The sequence below is a fragment of the Hemicordylus capensis genome, chromosome 3 (genome assembly GCF_027244095.1).
Source record: "Hemicordylus capensis ecotype Gifberg chromosome 3, rHemCap1.1.pri, whole genome shotgun sequence".
NCBI classification, from domain to species: domain Eukaryota; kingdom Metazoa; phylum Chordata; class Lepidosauria; order Squamata; family Cordylidae; genus Hemicordylus; species Hemicordylus capensis.
In genome coordinates, this window is record NC_069659.1 from 245,598,199 (window position 1) to 245,617,474 (window position 19,276).

The window sequence follows — 19,276 nt, forward strand, 5'->3', positions numbered from 1 at the left end:
CAACATTCAGGAGAAGGAAACAGAGAGCAAAAGAGCCATTTTTAGCCCAGCAGCAACTTCAGGGGTGTGCTGCAAATGTACCTTCCTTTCCCCACCGCTGCAGCCGAACTTCACTGCGGATGAGCCTTGTCCGCGTGTGTCCAATTTGCAGGTTGATGACCCGGAGAGAACGAGGGAACTGCTGGGAAATGCGACGAACCCTCATTTCTGCAACAAAGAGAGCAAAAAGGAACAAGTGTTGTATGCTCTGACCAGGTTGAGTGCTGGTGTCTTGCAAAAAGGGGCAGTGCTAGTGCTTGGTCCATCATTTGGGCTGAGTATCAAAACTCCAGCTGAACTTTGTGCTGGGTGTCTATGCAAAAGGGTTCTGAGGTGCCACAATACTTACGCCGCTGGACATAGTCATTCTGTAATCCTTTGAGGATTTCTACTTCTTGCTCAAGGTAATTGTTAGCAATGGAAGGCTCTGGTAAGGGCTCTGACACAAAAGCTTCTTCCTTTGGAGTGCCAGTGGGGATGGAAGGACCTGGCACTGAGGTTTCCTCATTGACCTCTTCCCCCAGAATGTCATTGGTGATGTGAGGTCCTAGAAGGGATCCTGGCATCAAGGTTTCCTCATTGAGCGTTTCCTCCAGAATATCAGTGGAAATGAGAGGTCCTGAAAGAGATCCTGGCACTGAAGTTGCCTCGTTGAGCTCTTCTCTCAGAATACCATTGGTGATGTGAGGTCCTGGAAGAGGTCCTGGCTTTGAGGTTTCCTCATTGACCTCTTTCCCCAGAATGTCGGTGGGGACACAAAGTATTGGAAGGGGTTCTGGCACCAAGGTTGCCTCATTGGGCTCTTCCCCCAGAATGTCATTGGTGATGCAAGGTCCTGGAAGGGATCTTGGCACCAACATTTCTTCATTGAACTCTTGCTCCAGAATATCAGTGGGGACGTGAGGTTCTGGAAGGGATCCTGGCACCGACGTTTTCTCATTGAGCTCTTCCTCCAGAATATCTGTGGGGACGCAAGATTCTGGAAGGGATCCTAGCATTGAGGTTTCCTCATTGAGCTCTTTCCCCAGAATGTCAGTGGGGACATGAAGTCCTGGAAGGGGTCCTGGCACCAAGGTTGCCTCATTGGGCTCTTCCCTCAGAGGGTCCCCCAGAAAATGGTGCAACATGGGTCCCCCAGGACACGGGGCAACATGGGCCGGATTTCTGGGATGACCTGTAAGAGAGGAAATAAAGCAGGAATCTGGAAATGAGGATGGCCCATAGCCCTGATAGAAATTGCCTCCCCTTTCTGCCTAGGTTAACCAGCTGGGGTGCAGCCTGGGATTGTGGGTGAGGTGGTCCACCCAAGGAAACAAGCAAGGGATGAAGAGGAACACATTGCATAGCACTGGCAAGACAGCCCTCACCAACTACGCTTCAGAAGGGAGTGCAATGGCCAGGCTCTATCTGCTGAACATACCAATGCAGCTGCCTTCTACCAAGTCATACCCCTGGATCACTTTGCCCTACTCTGGCTGACAGCCGCTCTTGGGCAGAAGCCTTTCCCTGGCTAGCTAAGATCCTTTAACAGAAGATGAAGAAGACTCAACCCAAGATCCTGTGCATGCAAAGCACTTGTTCCACTACTGGACTATGGGCCCTCTTTCCTCATACCTGTGAGGAAAGAGGCTTCTCCTTTGAGCAGAGTGGGAGCTGATGGTTCAGATGGACTAAACAATGCATTTGCTCTCTGGCTGAAGCAACAACCCCCAGTTACAGCCTTTTGGCCTATGTGCGGGGGTAGGGGTGGGGCTTGAAAATCTGCCTGGACGCCATAAGCAGTAAGCATAGCTATGATCTGAGGAACGCAGGCCCAGCTCCGAGGGGCAGAAAACTGGGATCAGAGAAAGAAAGAGTCTCTTTGGACTGATCTCAGAGTTCATTGGCCAGGAAATGTTGCCCTTGTTTGCAGGTGATTCTCCATTTCCATCTTGACCCATGTAATTGTCAAAAAAAGAGATGCTTTGGAAACAAGACACCAGCATTCTTTAGCTTCCTCTTTTCCAAAGCAGGGGGAACAAGGCCCAGAGGATGTCTTGGGGCTGAGTGTGGGCAAAAGGTTCTTGCAGGGCTTTTCCAGAAGTGTACCACCTCCAAGGGAGAATTACCAAACCTGCCTGCCTGCTGCCACAGCCCTTTCCCCATCTTCTCCTAGAAGGGAGGGTATCCAGATGTGACTCGCCCAGGCCCCCTGGTCTCCTCCAACACTTTTGGCTGCAACAAGTGCCAGCAGCAAAGGATAGAGGTGGATGAACCTGCCCTCCTGCCATTCATCCATCAGATGGATGTCTGCCTATCTCTCTCCATTGTCAAAGTGAAACAGATCTCCAAGGAGACACTCCCTGGGGGGTTGAGGAGCCCTGAGAAGAAGCATGCACTCTCGTCATCCACTTACCAGTCTGTGCCCCCTCTTCATCTTCATCTTCATCCCTGCAGAGATAAGGAGAAACATTCTTAGTAGCGAATCACAGGAAATTGAGGGGTCCCCCCAGTAATCCTAGGGGGTGCTGTGCCATCCCAAGCATGCCCTCACCCATAATCCTTCTAGAAGGCCCTGCTAATTTTGGATGATTTAATACTTGGGAGCAGTGAAAGTAATTGCTATTGAAAGTCACTCACTACATTTTGCTCAAATGGTTTTCATTTGGGGATTGACTGGTTGACAGGGCGGGGGGCAGACCCACTCTCGTAGTTTATAGATATGAGGCCAGCTTTCCCACCCCTCTCCAGAGAAGATTTTCAACTTTTTACAAAGCCCTCCCAAAAAAGGGGACACTTCAGCTGAAAGAACATACATGATGTTTTGTTTTGTTTTGTTCTGTTTAAAAAATGGAATAAGAGGGTTTAAATTTCTGACAACTCGAATCTCCGCCTGTATGTTCCCCAGACTATGGGAAACACCTATATCGGGCAGCAGCAATATAGGAAGATGCTGAAAGGCATCATCTCATACTGTGTGGGAGATGGCAATGGTAAACCCCTCCTGTATTCTACCAAAGGCAACCACAGGACTCTGTGGTCACCAGGAGTTGACACCGACTCGATGGCACACTTTTACCTGGGTTTGGGCTATTTCAGAACAACCCCCTCCACACCCATCCCTTCAGATGGCCACACCAGAGCCAAAAGCATTAAGAGGAGTCAAGAGGAAAAAAAGCAACTCACTTTGGTTCTGCTTCTGGGTGAGACCTATGGGAACATGAAAGAAGAAAAGGTTAGGCATGTTCTTGGAAATAACATGGGGGTTTGGGGGGGGGGCAGCTTTTGAAGTCAGCTTCAACTGGTGGGCAGGCTTCCCCCCCCCCCAAAAAAACCCCAAGTGGGCCCACAGGGGCCAGCCAGTAGCTCCTGGGTGCTACAGTTTCACAGGTCTAGGACCTGTAAGCTTAAGAAATACAGTGGAAATCAGCCCAGCAAGTGACCTTCGAGGGCCACCTGCATTTCAAGGAGAAGCCGTGTGGTGTGAATACTGGCAGTGAACTTGTGACCACTGAAGTTCACATAGGGAGTGCAATGGCATGTAAAACAATGGAAGGGCATCTTTAAAAACCAAGTCCAGGCAGCCATTAGATTTTGCTTCCCCATCATGCCGGAGACTTACCTACAGTTCACCCATGACCAGCAGCCACCCATCCTGACAGCTAAGATGATAAGCTGATGATAACCTGACAGCCAAAGACAGCCAACTTATCAAAGATGCTGCAGCTTATCTAGAATGCTGCCAGGTGAGCCTCCTGCAGAATCCTTGCAGGTCTCCAAGGGGAACCATGACAGCAGAATTCTGTGGCTGATTGTGAGATCGCAAGATCAGTTACTGGCCATGCTGGTTCTGGTTTGAATCCAAACACTGTCTTGGTTGTCAGCAAAAAGTGTCAAAGCACCAGGCGAGAGTCACCCCTGTCCTGCCTTCCCTGCTCCCCACATGTTTTCCACCTAATCACTTGCTGAAGTCCCTTAGCTAGGAAATCCCTCTACATCACATTTAGCACTAAGGCCCGTCTCTGTTCAGAATACACAAAAAAAGAAAGCCAGTTAACTTGTGGAACTAGGTGTGGTGATGATCCCTGGCTTAGATGGGTTTGAAAGGGGGTTAGAAACATTCATGGAGGAGGAGAGGCCCCTTTGTGGCAATTAGTCAGGATGGCTATAGAAAACCTCCAGGTGCACAGGCTGAATCCCAGATGCTGGGGACATGCAATGGATGTGGCTGTTGCCTTTGCACTCTTTCATGAGTTACAGAGGACTCAGATGTTACAGAGGACTCATGCAGGTTTATTATAACTCTGCACTAGCAGTGGCTGCAGCCCACCCCTATCCACAAGCATCCCCTTCCTTCAGCATTTGCTAACAGAAGGGAAGAGGCAAATGAATAGAAAGTGACAGAGAGGGAAGGAGGGGGAAATGAGAAGGACAAAGAAAGAGGGGAAGCAAGAAAAATGATGGTGCCTCACAAAGAATGAGCGAGAGAAACAGAAGGCTGCAATGTACTTTTTGTATAAGGTTATGAAATGGAAAACAAACAATATTCAATAGCTTGCCCCCACCACACCCCGTTACATCTTTGGAAACAACCTACAGTATGTCCTTATTAAACTCCATAGGCCACTGCACATGTTTCCACTGCACATTTTTTTTAAATGCACTGCATAGAATGCACCCAGCTGCACATCAAAATGAACCTTGGACTAAGGGACCGCCTATTTGGCCTCCCCAAAGACCCACCATGGCAGCTCATGGCCCCACAGTGGATGGATGAATCCTTCCAAGGATGCTACTCTTACATTTTTAGGGGATAGTCCAGGAGCATTCTAGCTATTGCTCGCTTATAGTTATTATTTTTGCCACTGTTTTAAAACCACATGTTGTTGTTGTTGGAAGTGCTTTTGCTTAATATCTTGCTGACATTCTGTCAGCTGGTATGTATCCTTCACTTCCTGCCCCTCTGGCTGCTGCTGCCACCAACAGTACTGCAATTACTCTCCAATATATTGTTTTATCAGTCACCTTAAGTGGAGCAGTGGGGAATGCCTGACTAACAAGCAGAAGGTTGTCGGTTCGAATCTCCACTGGTACTATATCGGGCAGCAGTGATATAGGAAGGTGCTGAAAGGCATCGTCTCATACTGCACAGGAGGAGGCAATAGTAAACCCCTCCTGTATTCTACCAAAAGAGAACTACAGGGCTCTGTGGGTGCCAGGAGTCGAAATGCCCAATACAGGTGTTTACTATAGTCTGGGAAACAGACCAGTGGGGATTTGAACTGGCAATCTTCTGCTTGTTAGTCAAGCATTTCCCCGCTGCACCACTTAAGGTGGTGTAGTCACTATAACCGGGCTCCATTTGGCACTATGGTCAGTCAGAAAGCTTTCCCACTGGGGAAAAACAGGAGAGAGGCCACCGGGAGCTTTCATAACACATTGTTTACATGGGTTGAGAGATTTTGTCCAATAAAGACTGTTGTTTTTGGTAGGCTGCGGTGGGCAGTCAAGTTAAAGAACTCAAGTTGGTTTGAAAAGTTGTAGAGTTGGTTATGTTTGTGTAATACAGTATTAGGGTTGTTTTGACTGCTAGTTTTAACACAAGTATTAGGCCCAAGACTGTAACAATTATTGTGGAGAACTTTGTTATGAGGGCTATAGTTATTGTTGTGGTTTGGTTGGTTGAATTGTTAGTGAAATCAAAAGGCCTGCTGCAGTGCTTCTTACCTTAGCAACACAAGAATGCAGGATATACATAGAATACAATATGTTCAATTATACATACATATTCACCCAGTATGTAGGGTGGAGGGGAGTGGGGGAGGAATATAGGTAGTTGGGGGGGGGAGTAAAAAGTCAGCGCAGGGTGGGGGGACAGGAGAAAGCTCACCAGCTGAAGCTGTCTCTGTAGTGCTTATATTGCTTTTGTTTCTTTAGGGAGGAAAGGTTTTAGCAATGCCCCACTTGCAGCTCCACCCACCATCATTGGCACCACCCACTTTGGATCCACCCATCACTTGACCTGCATGCCACTCACCCAATCCCAGGAGTCCCCAATGTCTACAGTGGCTGGCAGTGGCACTAATCTAACTGGCTGACATACTGCGCAATGCCTTGTAATGGAAGGTGTGCATAGTTGCGTGAGAGTGCAGTTGTGCAAAACACAAGAATTGCACAAATGCAGTTGCATTAATTCCATTAATTCCATTAATTCCATTAATTCCAATGGCCATTCATCGCACAACTGCATTTGCACAATTGTTGCATTTTGTGCTTATGCAACTGCACACACATTCCATTACAAGGCAGGTGGAATATTGCACAGTATTTCAGCCACTGTAATTATAGACAACTCATCACACATGGTAACATTTGGCTCTGGGTGTGAATGCATTAAATATACATCTAGACAGCAAAACAGTGCTCAGATGGGTATCACGGTGTGGCTAAAGATACACATTGGCATAACTGATGACCATGGAAGGCTTTGTACACACCTCTCTTTCTTTCTGGATCAGGGCCATCGACTTTTAAGGGTTGTGCCATTCCTCACCCTCATTCATAGTGAAATGTAAATGTCCATGAGTTACTGTGAGCAATGACATGACTTTTAAAAGGTAGGCAGCACAATCCTGTGCATGTTTATTTAGAAGTATGTCCAGAGTTGTAGGGAGTCCCCCAGTGGCCCGGGGACAAAGTTCTTCTGAGGGGTCCCCATGCCAGCACCAAAGCCACACCCCCTATTTTCCAGTCTCGCCACTGCACTTCCCCCTCTAAATTTATATGTGGCTGTGGTGGCGGGTGGGCGGGCTTCTCAGTGCTCTGGCTTCTCTCCCCGCTAGCGCTGTGTGGGTTGAACTGTGATGCAGGGGGAGGGGGCTGCTTTCGTGCCCATTTGTAGGCATCTGCTTGGCCCCCGCCGGGGGCTGACCCCTGTGCATTTCGGCCAAAGCAGACCCCTGGGTGGGGGCATGCTCCTCCCATGGATTGGTGGGGAGTGCTTCTCTTCTTCCATCACTATCCCTACAGATGTGCCTTGCTCTGGGCTCTTCCTAGTTCTCAGCGCTGCCGCTCAGTTATGGAAGGAAAAGGGGGGAATGTAACACGCACACCCATTTTAGCCATCCTGTCTAACCACCCCCTACCAAGCAGCTGAGTGTCTGTTCTGTCGTCCTTTCGTATTTCCCTCCCAGCCCCACTTGCTGCAGGGAAGAAATGCCTGGCTTGGCTATTCCAGGACAGCTCAGCCTGGCTGGGAAAGCAAAGCAAGTAGGGATGTGTGTTTCGTTTCGGATACAAAACATTTTGCACACAAAACAGGCCGTTTCGGCTCTTTTGTAGCCAAAACAAAACACCCAATGCTTAAAACAGAAAAATTTGTAGCCAAAACAAAACGTCCCTGTTTCGGATACAAAATGTTTTGTTGTTTCGGCTGTTTTGGAACTCCATTTTGCAATCACAAAAAATCTTTCTCCTTCAGTCTCCATTTTGAGTTTTGACATCTGTTTGAATTTCCGGCCCTTCCAGCCTGCAGATTGGCCAGCAGGGGAGCGCGGGGTCTGGGGCTGGGGAGCGCAGCACGGGGTCTGGAGTGGCAGCAGTGGAGCATGGGCTTTGGGGTTGCAGCAATTGAATTTAAAAAGTTATGTGTGGTGTTTGTTGTTAGTTGTTGTTTCACACTCTTGTGTGTGGATAAATTGCATTTCTGGGGTGGATGTGAATGTGCGTGACCAAAACTTGTTCTTTGCAAAGCTCTGCGGGTGTTGTAGATGTGTGAGGTTGACGTTATTTTGGAGGGGGAAGAGTGGGTTGGGTGGTAGTGCCCCAATGGGTGCCTGCTACCACCTAGGTTTCAGAGTGATTGGGCAAAGGGCTCAATATTATTTGATTTTTGAAGTGAAGTTTACTCTTTTCCCCCATAGTGAAGAATGGAGGTTTCAGCAGCCCCAGAATTGCACATGTGGGGCACTTGGGTGGCCCAGAGAGAGTGGTGGCATAGTGAACATAGGGTGCCAACCACCCCCATGGCTTGATAACCCATGGTGTACTGGGTTCTGTTGTTTTGGAAGTGTTCTGAGTGTAGATTCTCTGGTTGCATATGAGATTTTCAATGAGAAACCATGAAACCACTCTCATTTGCTACTGCTACTAGCAAAAAATAAAAATAAAAATCTTAAAGACACATAAACTTCAAAAAAAATTTAAATCAATCCTTTGCCCATTTTTTGGGGGGGGGGAATTGGGGTGGTAGCCTCCACCCATTAGGCACTACCACCCCACCCCACTCTTTTGACCCCACAACCCATTTTTCCGATCCAAATCGATTCGGATTCAGATTCAGATAAATTTGGATCGAAATCGAATCTGGGCTGATTCGGATGGGTCAGATTCCGACACAAATCGAAATGGGGTGTTTCGATTCGGGTACAAATCGAATCACAAAAAATCGTTTCGTGCACACCCCTAGTTTGGTCCATCATGGCATCTTGTAGGGGTGAGATCCATATGCCTTACTCTGTCATATCCTTGGCATGTCTTGTCTAACTGACACTTCCTGCTAAGGGAGACTGTCAATCTGCATTTCAGAGCAAGTTCTGCCTGGCTATTTTTGAGGCTGTTTGTTTGTTCTAGTGATGCTCTGGAAGGTTTTTCTCCCTTTGTTTCTGTCAAAAGAACAGTGGCAGGATTCCAAATGGATTATGGCATGCTTGATATCACAGAATGGGGTGTGTTGCATGGATCCTTAACAGAAGCAAGAACTGCTGCCTTCTTTGTAGCCTCTGGCTCTAGCTAAATGTAAGTTTTCACACATACATTTAAAAAATTCTGTACAAAGCTGCAGAAAGTCAGCATGCTTTCCCTCCTTCCACTCCCAGGTCTTTAGAAAGCTGAAGGCATGCTCTACAATGTCATGCATGCACAAAGACCAGCCCCCAATACAAGTGTGCAAACAAGGGGTGGGAGAATCTTTATCACTTACCCACCTGGGAAAGAAAGAAAGCCAAGTGCTACATTCACTTCTGCTTTTATTCATAGTAAACCAGTGGTTACTGAAGTGAGTATTCTGTGCACAAGGGACGTTTCATTTTAAATAAGTTATTTTCCCACAAGATGTCACTATTACAGATGGACCTTGGTTAGGCTAATATAAAAGAAGGCCAATAAGCTAATGAGAGTGAGTGAGTCTGACCGCTCAATAACCACCTGAGAAACAAGATGACTGAGAAGTCCGCCTCCACTGCAGAATGTCCAGAGCCTGGCAGATTTTGCTATAGGCCATTCCTGTGACTGGGCTCAGGAGTTTGGAGCAGCTCCAGAAAGAGGCAAGGCAGACTGCTAGGGAGGCTTATGGTTTCTGCCCTTCTCACTGCTTCCCAGCTGCTGTGTTGTCGTCCCCACCTTGGTCTTCTGACAACTGGATCACAAGTGCCATGGTGGCCAAAGTAACAGCCCAATGAACATGAGATGCTGTCTTGTTGCACAGAAGGCCCCATGCCCAGCATGGAGCTGCCTGTACCCTCCCTCAGAGGCGAGGGCCCCGAGTTCAAGTGGGAGCTTGTGGAACAGATGTGGGACCTACGACAGTGCTGGGGTCATGGCAAATGCCCCAATTCCCCACCAAAGGACACCCCTGTTCTAGAGTTCCCCAGCTCAAGACCCTTAGACTCCTACAAAGGCTACCATTTATGACAGCAACTTGGGAGGAGAAAATAGGGAATACACCTTATTGTGCACCAAGGAAAAGGTGATGACCTTTAAAGCCCTAAATGCCTTGGGACCAAGGTATTTGAAGGACTGCCTCCTCTCACATGAATCTGTCTGCCCACAAGAATTTAAAGAGAAGCTCTCTCGGGTGCTGCCTACTTTGGAGGCTTGCTTGGTGTGCATATGGGAAGGGACCTTCTTTGTGTGGCCCATACCTTCTGGAACTTTCTCCCACCAAGAGATATGACTGGCACCCTCTCTTTTAATGTTTCGGTGGCAGCTTATGAGTTCAAGTTTGACATGGCTGTTCTGATAAGCCTTCTTGCATGCCGAGAGGGTGGCAGGAGGTGCACATTGCCCCCCCCCCAAAGGACATGTGTCATCAAAAAAGAGGACAGAGAGGGCATTCTCAAACTTGGATCCCCAGGGGTTGTTGGACTTCAGCACCCATATGGAGCTGAAGGCCATTGTGGTTCAACAACATCTGGAAAGGACCCAAGTTTGAGAACCTCTGTATTACCTGTACTCTGCATTAAAAATAAAAACTATTCTACCAGGTAGCACAAATTCTATGCCAAGAAAATCAGAATTCTACAGCCTGTACAAGCTCTGCAAATGTACATAATTTCTCTCTCTCTTTTTGCACAATTTGTTTTGCTCTTTAAAACTATTTTGTAAGATTTATTTTGGATATTATTCTTGCTGTCATGGAGAAGGGAAGCATCTATAGAGGATACTGAAGCCCTATCATGAGCACTAGAAACCTTCTTCAGCAGCCCCTCTGGGTTTTCAGATTTCACCAGCTACTGCTGACACACTTTCAAGCACCTGATAACCAGTATGGTATACTGGTTAGAATGTTGGTCTAGGATTGGGGAGACTTGAGTTCAAATTCCCATTCAGCTATGAAACTCATTGGGTGATTCTGGGCCCGTCACTTCTCTCTCAGCCTAATCTATCTCAGAGATGTTGTGAGGATAAACATATCCATGTACACTACTCTGGGCTCCTTGGAGGAAGAGCAAAATATAAATGTAAAGATAAATTTTTAAAAATACCTTCATAAATATAAGAGCTAAAAACTTGCCCTTAAAGAAAGAGGAACATATGATTCTTAGCAAACAGATTTTTTTGACCAATAACACTTCTGTGACTAGCAAAAAATCAAAAACAAACCCACCAACCTCTGACCAAGCAAAACATTAGAGAATGCCTGTCATTGTCAGGGCTGGCAATACTATGATGCAACACGACGTAATTGCGTCGGGCAGCAGATTCCAGAGAATCATCATTGGCTTGCCTCCAAGCTCCAGGCCTGTATGTTATTAAAACAAATGAGCTCCAATCTACAGTAAGGATATTACATTTTGAGCTTTTGCTTCGGGGCCAAAATGGCACAAATACTCACTAGTCATCATTTTAGAAAAGGAATAGCAGCAATGGGATAAAACACAAAAGCAATATTTGCCTGTGGTTCAAAAACTGTACGTTCATCCTGTCCGTCATGAGACAGAGCTGAAGTTCTGTCAGGGCTTCTACTGCAAGCTGTGGTATTCTCCAGTGTTTATATGTTGAATGTTTCAAATCTCACAACTGAAACTTGATCATGAAGTTGACAGCACTCAGGCAAATGACTTCATGAGCATTTTAAAAAATAACGGTTTGCAAGGGCATAAGATGAATGTGCACTGCAGCCTTTTGAGGGAAAGTGGTTTTAAGATGGCTGAGATACCATATACTGGAAAGTACCATGGCGCCTGAACTTGCACAGTAGGAGCTAATAATAAAACTCAGCAGCAATAGTCACTGTTGCTTCCCTGAATGAGCCAAGCAAGCACTATAGCACATTCATCAGTGCAGATGAGTGAAGGAACGGTACAGCAGTGAAAGTTATAAGTAAAAGTACATCTAAAACAAATACTTGGAGTGCTTGATAAACAATGCATATTTGAAACTGGATCCCGATGCTAGCTGAAACATTTACAAGAAAGCGTTCACAATTCTGTCATTAATATCCAACATACAGTTCCTAATTTGCCAGTTTCCTTTTCAAAAAATGCTAAATTTATGATATTGCCATTTGCATGGTTGCATGGCTGGCTCTGAAGACAATGAGCAGCTTGTGGATTATGATTTGATGGGCCATAAAGCTACACCTATGCACAATCCCTGTCCTAGCCCCTGCATGGCACACCTTTCCGTCACTAGCAAGGAAAGGCAACTAGCACACAGCAGTACCTGAGCTGGGATTAAAGTTGTGCTGTCAAGTCGGTGTTAACTCCTGGCAACCACAGAGCCATGTGGTTTTCTTTGGTAGAATACAGGAAGGGTTTTCCATTGCCTTCTCCCATGCAGTATGAGATGGTGCCTTTCAGCATCTTCCTGTATTGCTGCTGCCCAGTATAGGTGTTTCCAACAGCCCGAGAAACATACCAGTGGGGATTTGAACCGGCAACCTCTTGCTTGCTAGGCAAGTTGCTTCCCCACTGTACCATTAGATGGCTGGGATTCGTGTTGGGAATTCTCTCTGGTAAGAGAAACCCTTTTTCATTATAGCAGAGTGCACAGAGGCACAACACAGCAGAATTTGGTTAGGCATGCGTGTATGCTGAGAGAAAAATAACTTGAAGCCAGTTCATCGTTTCAAATCAATATAAGGATTATTTATTAGAGAACTCCATTCTAGATAGGAAAGTGAAGAGACAGGATCTCAAATCTATCTATCTAGCTGGATGCAGATGGATTCTGCATCTCTGCACCCATGGTGCAGGGAAAGAAGCGCTTACATGTTGCAAGGGAGAAGGAAGGGAAGAGAAGGGAAGAGGAAGTGGCAGGCAGGCAGGCAGACCCTGAGATTAGCAATCTACATATCAAAGGGATAGTGTCAGAGTAGTAGAGAAGGGATGACCAATGTCTTGACCCTCTAGCCCTCTGACTCACTAGTCTGTCCTCTTATGTCACTGAGACAAGAGACAGCACATAGTCCTTCACTTCCAACAATTAGGTCCCCAGAATAACGGAACCTCAAAACAGATCCACAGTTTATGTGGCAATAGCATTTGCCGTGGGTACACCAGTGAAGGGCTTCTCAACCTTGAGTCCCCAGATGCTGTTGGATTACAACTCCCATCAGTGGCTGAAGGCCATTGTGGCTGGGGATGATAGGGGTTTTAGTCCAACAGCATCTGAGGTGAGTGACAGCTACACATCCTTAAATACCCAGATATATGCATCTAGGAAACCTGAGTGGGCTGCAGCTCCCTAATGCATAAGCATAGATATTTAAGGGTGTGCATCTGTCATTCACACTTTATATGTTTGCTGCAGGAAAGATTAGTGTAACACAGGTATACCCTTGGCAAATAAATTAAGGTCATTCACACAATCAGAAACTGTGTTCTACTCGGGTTTGGGAGCTGTGTGTCTTCCCAATTTCCAGTGGTGTGGAAGCAAGATAAGAGGAAAACCTGGGCAGAAGTGATTGTGTGGAAGCAAGGTAGGAGGAAAACTGGAGGTATCTTTTCCTCCTACCTTGCTTCGACACAATCACTTCTACCCAGTTTTTCCTCTTAACTTACTTCCACACAACCAAATATTGGGAGCACACACAGCTCCCAAACCCGGGTAGGACACAGTTTTTGATTGTGTGGATGACCTCATTGTCATGTAAAGTTTGGAGGTGCTCTAAAAACACAGTTGCTACTACAACTGTGCTATAGACGATATGGCAGGCCATGGTTTTGGTTTTTTTAAAAAATCATGATGAAGCAACATACGAACCATACATACAAACCATACAAAGCACTCATGGTGGTAACTGGTTTTTGTTTGTTTGTTTGTTTGTTGTTTTTGTTTAAATCTGATTCTACAACCTTTACCTTCTTGCCAAATGTCACCCTATGTGCCCTGTATGTGTTTTGGAATAGAATGTTTTTTATTTATATATTTTAAAAATCTGCAACCCTCTAAACTCTTGCGTGACCAGTAGAAGATGCATTCTTCGGAATAATCATCAATCTGGGATAGAAGAGAAGAATAAATTAGAGGAGGACAATATGCTTTTGTGATTTTATGATGCCATTACGCATTGGGAAATATATAACAGAGAGAGAGAGAGAGAGAGACATATATCCGTCTTATAGCACTTTAACTGTTCCCCCAGAGAATCCTGGGGATTTTGTGAGGGGCTCAGATATTTTTGTTACATTCCCCAAGTCCTTCACAGAACTACAAACCAGAGCTTCCTTGGAAAGGGGGAATGACAGCCATTTTAAATCGACAGTATAGTGTGGAAATATCCATTCTGTCACCCTTCTGGACGTGTTGTGAATAGACTCAGCATGCTATTACAGCTTTTTCTAATGCAACTCAGTCACAAAATACATCTGTCATCAGAAGAAGTTTTAAATAGCAGCAATAGTGCGAGGGCTGGCTGACATGAGGCACTGGCAGAACACCTAAAGCCTGTTTTCTTCCAATTATCTGTGATGAGTTAATAACACAAGGGTGTGATAAGGATGCTAGGAGAGATTACAAGAGAATGCCTTTTAACAATTATCAATTAGCAGAGAGACATTTATACAGCTCTAAACAGCCACAGCAGAGATGCCCGGTTGCCCATTAACCCACCATAAGGTGAACTATTCACTTGACACTGGAACAGGAAAAACCCATCACCAGAAGTTAAAACACTTACATGACAGTATATTGATTACCTAAACTCAAAGCTGGAGTGAAAACTAAGGAAACTATATAATACTAAAACGACACACTGCTGCACAGAGTATGGGAAATAAACAAGAAGTACGGAACTCCTAGTACAAAGAGGTAAATAAGGTACAGCTGAGAGCTGACTCTCAGGACTGGAAAATAGCAACTGAAGGATTTTATTTGTTCGAACACAATGTGCTCATTACAAAGCAACAGTAAAATAGACATTACAGAGCAACAGTGAAATGTGTTACACATACCCAGAAATCCAAGAAAGCGAATGTGGTAGCTCAGTGGAAAGCATCTGGGTAAACATAAATGGAGATGGAAATAGAAAAGAAAAGAAAGTAGTAGCTGTTGAAGTATACTACAGACCACTAGACCAAGGAAGGGATGCAAATGGTGCTTTCCTAAAACAAATTGCAGATACTTCAAGGAAGCAAGAATTAGTAATAATGGGTGACTTCAGCCACCTTGATGTCTGCTATGATACATAAGCATCAAATGTCCCACATATTCCTGACAGGCCCTGCTGACAACTTCCTCTTTCAGAAGAATGTGGAGGAATGAACCAGGGATGTGCAAACTGGCTGGGGCTCGAGCCAGTTTGGCATTGAACTTGGCTGGCTCGAGGGCTCGCCCCTGGCTCACACTCCAGTGGAACCAGACCCAGTTCGGCTCAAACGCGAGCCCAAACACACACACACCCCAGCCATTCTGGGGGTTCTAATGGGGGGAAAGTTTTAACCTCCCCCCCCCCATCTCACTCTGGCCCAGTTCAGGTGGTGCCCATTCTGGTCCTCTTCATGCTGGCAGTGGCCATTTTGGAGGCCATTGTGCATGTGCACTGACATCTGCATGACCCGTGGCAGCACCCCTCCCCCCGCCAGAGGTGGTAAATTCTTCGGGGGGGGGATTTCCCTTTAGAACCCCTGGACCAGCTCAAATTTGAGCCAAACCAGGGGCGGGATGTTCAGGGGGACAAAATCGAACATGCCTAGTTCCATTTGAGTTTGGTTCAGACTCGAATCAAACTGGGCATTCCAGTTTCATGCACACCCCTAGAAGGAACATGGGGGTCAACTAACCCACAGGGAAGAATTAGTCAATGAAGTTGAAGTAGTGGGAACTTTGTGGCAGGAGAAGTATTTCAGTATTCATATAATACTGAAATGCTTGATCTTGTGGAAAGTTGAAGGTGAGAGTTCAACTTTCATGGGTGGGAGTTTCTTAAGAAGAAGTTATTAAAGGTGCAATCATAAACAATTACAACGAGAAAGAGAAATGGGAGATATCTGAAAAAGCTATGGTGGTTGCACAAAAAACCAAAAACCAGTGTTTTAATGTGTTTTTGATTGTATGTTTTATTTCATTGTTTTATTTTTTTTATTTTGTGAGTTGTAGTAATGGTGGTGAAAAGCTTTGTGATGTGCTGAAAATAAAAAAGGTTTTGTTTAAGAAATAGAAGGAAGGACAAGTCACCATAGAGTAACACAGATGAGTCAGCCAGATGTGTAGAAACAGTGGCTGACATACTGGGGCTATTCCTACGACCAGGAGAAATCGGGCTAAGAGAGCCTAGCCCCATTTCTCCTGGTTGTCTGGGGCCATGGGAGCTGTGTGGTTCCCAGCAGCAAACCATCCAAACTGCCCCTACCCTTAAACAAGGTTAGTGGAGCCAGCACTCCACTAACCCCATTTAGTTGATTGTGTGCCACTGTGCTGTGGCTCCGTGCCACAGCAACACACAGGGAGACCCCCACCGGGAGGTTAAAACAAGCCTCCCAGTCTCGGGGGTCTCCACAAGGCACTCGCACAGGGCATCCTGGGACTTTTGGGGGCCAGGGGGGCCCCAATCCCCGCAGCCCCCACCGGCTCTGTGACGGGGCTGGTAGTCGCGTGGGCGGCCAATCCAGCCGCTCAGAGCTTGGAGGCTGCTCATGTGTGGGGAGAGCAGGATAAGCCCGCTTTCCCCACACAAACCCATCTGGCACTTCACACGGATCGTGTGAAGCACCTCACTGTGTAAGAATATCTGTCAGCCTAGTAACACACAATCTGTGCAAATACAAAATTTGCACAGATTACATTACACAATAATATAATGTCTTCTATTTCTACTGGGTTTGCTCTTGTATGGTGGAAATTTTGTGTTTGTGCAAACTGTTCAAATACAGCTTTACTAGGCTGACATTATCTTGTCCAGTATGTTAGCCAGTGGCTGACATGATAAGAAAAATTATTAAAAGTAGTCCCATTGAAATGAAAAGGACAAGTTTTAATTTTCTTCATCAAGTAGGCCCATGTTAGGAAAGCTAAAGCTCAGAAGAAGCTGAGGGCAGTGAGGGATGCTAAAAGCAACAAAAAGGGTTCCCCACCCCCAGGTGTTTTCAAAGTGAGAAGAAGAGAAGAAAACAGTAAGACCCACTGCTCAGTAAGGAAGACAAGTTGAGGATGGTGAAATGTTATTATTATTATTTCTTGTTTACACAGTCAGACAGGTGTCATTGACTGGTTTGTTTTATCCAGACATCGAGTCCTTCCCAAGGACCTGGGATGGCTGAATTTTATGGTCAATTGTTATAGATATCGTCGCAGAATATAGGCTGTTCCCAGTAAAGCTGCTTTTTGTAATTGGCTGATGGTGATTTCTGTGACCCCTATGGTGTTGAGGTGCTCTTCAAGGTCTTTTGGAACTGCACCCAGGGCGCCAATTACCACTGGGATTATTTTGGTCTTTTTCTGCCACAGCCTTTCAATTTCAATTTGTAGATCTTTGTATTTGGTGATTTTTTTCTATTTCTTTTTCTTCTATTCTGCTATCCCCTGGTATTGCTATGTCGATTATTTTGACTTGTTTTTCTTTCTTCTCGACTACAGTGATATCTGGTGTATTGTGTGGCAGATGTTTGTCTGTTTGTAGTAGGAAGTCCCATAATATTTTTACATCTTCATTTTCTTCAACCTTTTCAATTTTATGGTCCCACCAATTTTTGGCTACAGATAGCTTGTATTTTTTGCAGATGTTCCAGTGTATCATCCCTGCTACCTTGTCATGCCTTTGTTTGTAGTCAGTCTGTGCGAACTTTTTACAACAGCTGATTAGGTGGTCCACGGTTTCATCTGCTTCTTTACAAAGGCGGCACTTGCTGTTTGTTGTGGATTTTTCGACTTTGGCTCTTATTGCATTTGTTCTTAGTGCCTGTTCTTGCGCAGCCAGTATTAAACCCTCTGTTTCTTTCTTCAAGTAACCATTCTTAAGCCATTGCCAGGTCTTGGTGATGTCTGATTTTCCACTTATATTGTGCAAATAATAATAATAATAATAATAATAATAATAATAATAATAATAATAATAATAATTTGATTTCTACACCACCCTTCCAAAAATGGCTCAGGGTGGTTTACAAAGAGAAACAATAAATAAATATGATGGATCCCTGTCCCCAAAGGGCTCACATTCTAAAAAGAAACATAAGATAGACACCAGCAACAGTCACTGGAGGTACTGTGCTGGGGGTGGATAGGGCCAGTTACTCTCCCCCTGCTAAATAAAGAGAATCACCATGGTAAAAAGTGCCTCTTTGCCGATGTACAGATGGCATCTTACGCCCAGAAAGCTGGCCGTAATCTACAAGAATATGTCAAATAAATGTTGGAAATGTAAGAAAGAAGAGGATTCCTATTTACATTTATGGTGGACATGCAATAAATTGAGAGGTTATTGGGATTTAATATATAACGAGCTTAAAAAAAATATTTAAAACAACTTTTCCCAAGAGCCCAGAATCAATACTATTAGGTATTGATAGCAATGCTCTCCCGAGGAAATATTGGACCCTCTTCATGTACTTGACAGCGGCAGCAAGACTGACATTTGCGCGCAAATGGAAAGACAGTCAATGCCCGTCTAAAGAGGATTGGATTCTTAAAGTACTAGAATTGGCAGAAATGGCGAAATTAACATCACTACAAAGAAATAAATTTGAAGAATTTAAAAAAGAATGGGACCCTCTTCTTGTCTATCTAAAAATACATCACAAAATGGATTTCTGTCAGGCTTTTGAGGGCTAACAACAAATGTTTCAAAAACACCCCAAAGTTGTTTTCTATATGAACTACTGGGGAGAGAATGTTTAATCTATAGGCAAGATCCGGTTATTGTTAACAACACTTGTTCCATTGATGAGATGGAAGTCTTTATTCTGTGTTTTTGTGAGTGTTTGTATTATTTGTGTTTGTTCTTTTGTGTTGTGAAAATTGAATAAAAAGTATAAAAGAGAAAAAGTGCCTCTTTGCCCAGTTTGCAGGTGTAACACTTAGCATGTTAACCAATGACAAAGGGAATGCAGAAGTGGACAATTCCTATTTTGCCTTCATCTTTTCTCAAAAGAAAAACTACGTGCAACTTCACAAAACCAGCATCCTGGGTTGCATTCAAGACTAATAAAGGTGATATATACCTATTTACCTTAAATGAGTTGACGTCTTCAGGGCCAAATCAGTTGCATCCTAGGGAACTAAAAGAACTTGCTGATGTACTCTCAGAACCTTTACCTATTATCTTTGAGAAATCCCGGAGAAATATCACAAGACTGGAGTTGAGCTAATGTAAAGGTGGAAAATGAATATCTGGGAAACTACAGGCTGGTCAATTGGGCTTTGATAACAGAGAAGGCAGAACAGATTATAAAGCAGTCAAGACTCGAAGCAGTAATAATTAGTAGAAGCCTAGATGGTTTTATCAAGATTAAATCCTGCCAGACTAATTGTATCTCCCTTTTGGGTTGGGTTATTAGTTTAGTAGATTGTGAGATTGCTGTGGATAGAGATTTCAGCAAAG

General features: G+C 45.0%; 1 protein-coding gene across 3 annotated transcripts in view; it reads right to left on the reverse strand.

The window, feature by feature from the left end:
- LOC128351019 (uncharacterized) overlaps positions 1–19,276 on the reverse strand; it is a 43,254-nt gene that overhangs the window by 2,927 nt on the left and 21,051 nt on the right. For 2 of the 3 annotated variants that reach the window (XM_053310094.1, XM_053310093.1), the window contains exons 1-5: positions 3,641–3,774; positions 3,205–3,228; positions 2,435–2,469; positions 389–1,213; positions 82–207 (exon numbers count right to left, since the gene is read on the reverse strand). In XM_053310094.1, the coding sequence (XP_053166069.1) occupies positions 82–207; positions 389–1,213; positions 2,435–2,469; positions 3,205–3,228; positions 3,641–3,672 (1,042 nt within the window). In that variant the 5' untranslated portion in view covers positions 3,673–3,774. Of the gene's footprint in view, positions 1–81; positions 208–388; positions 1,214–2,434; positions 2,470–3,204; positions 3,229–3,640; positions 3,775–19,276 lie in introns of those variants that run through there. The other variant, XM_053310095.1, reaches the window with a different exon arrangement.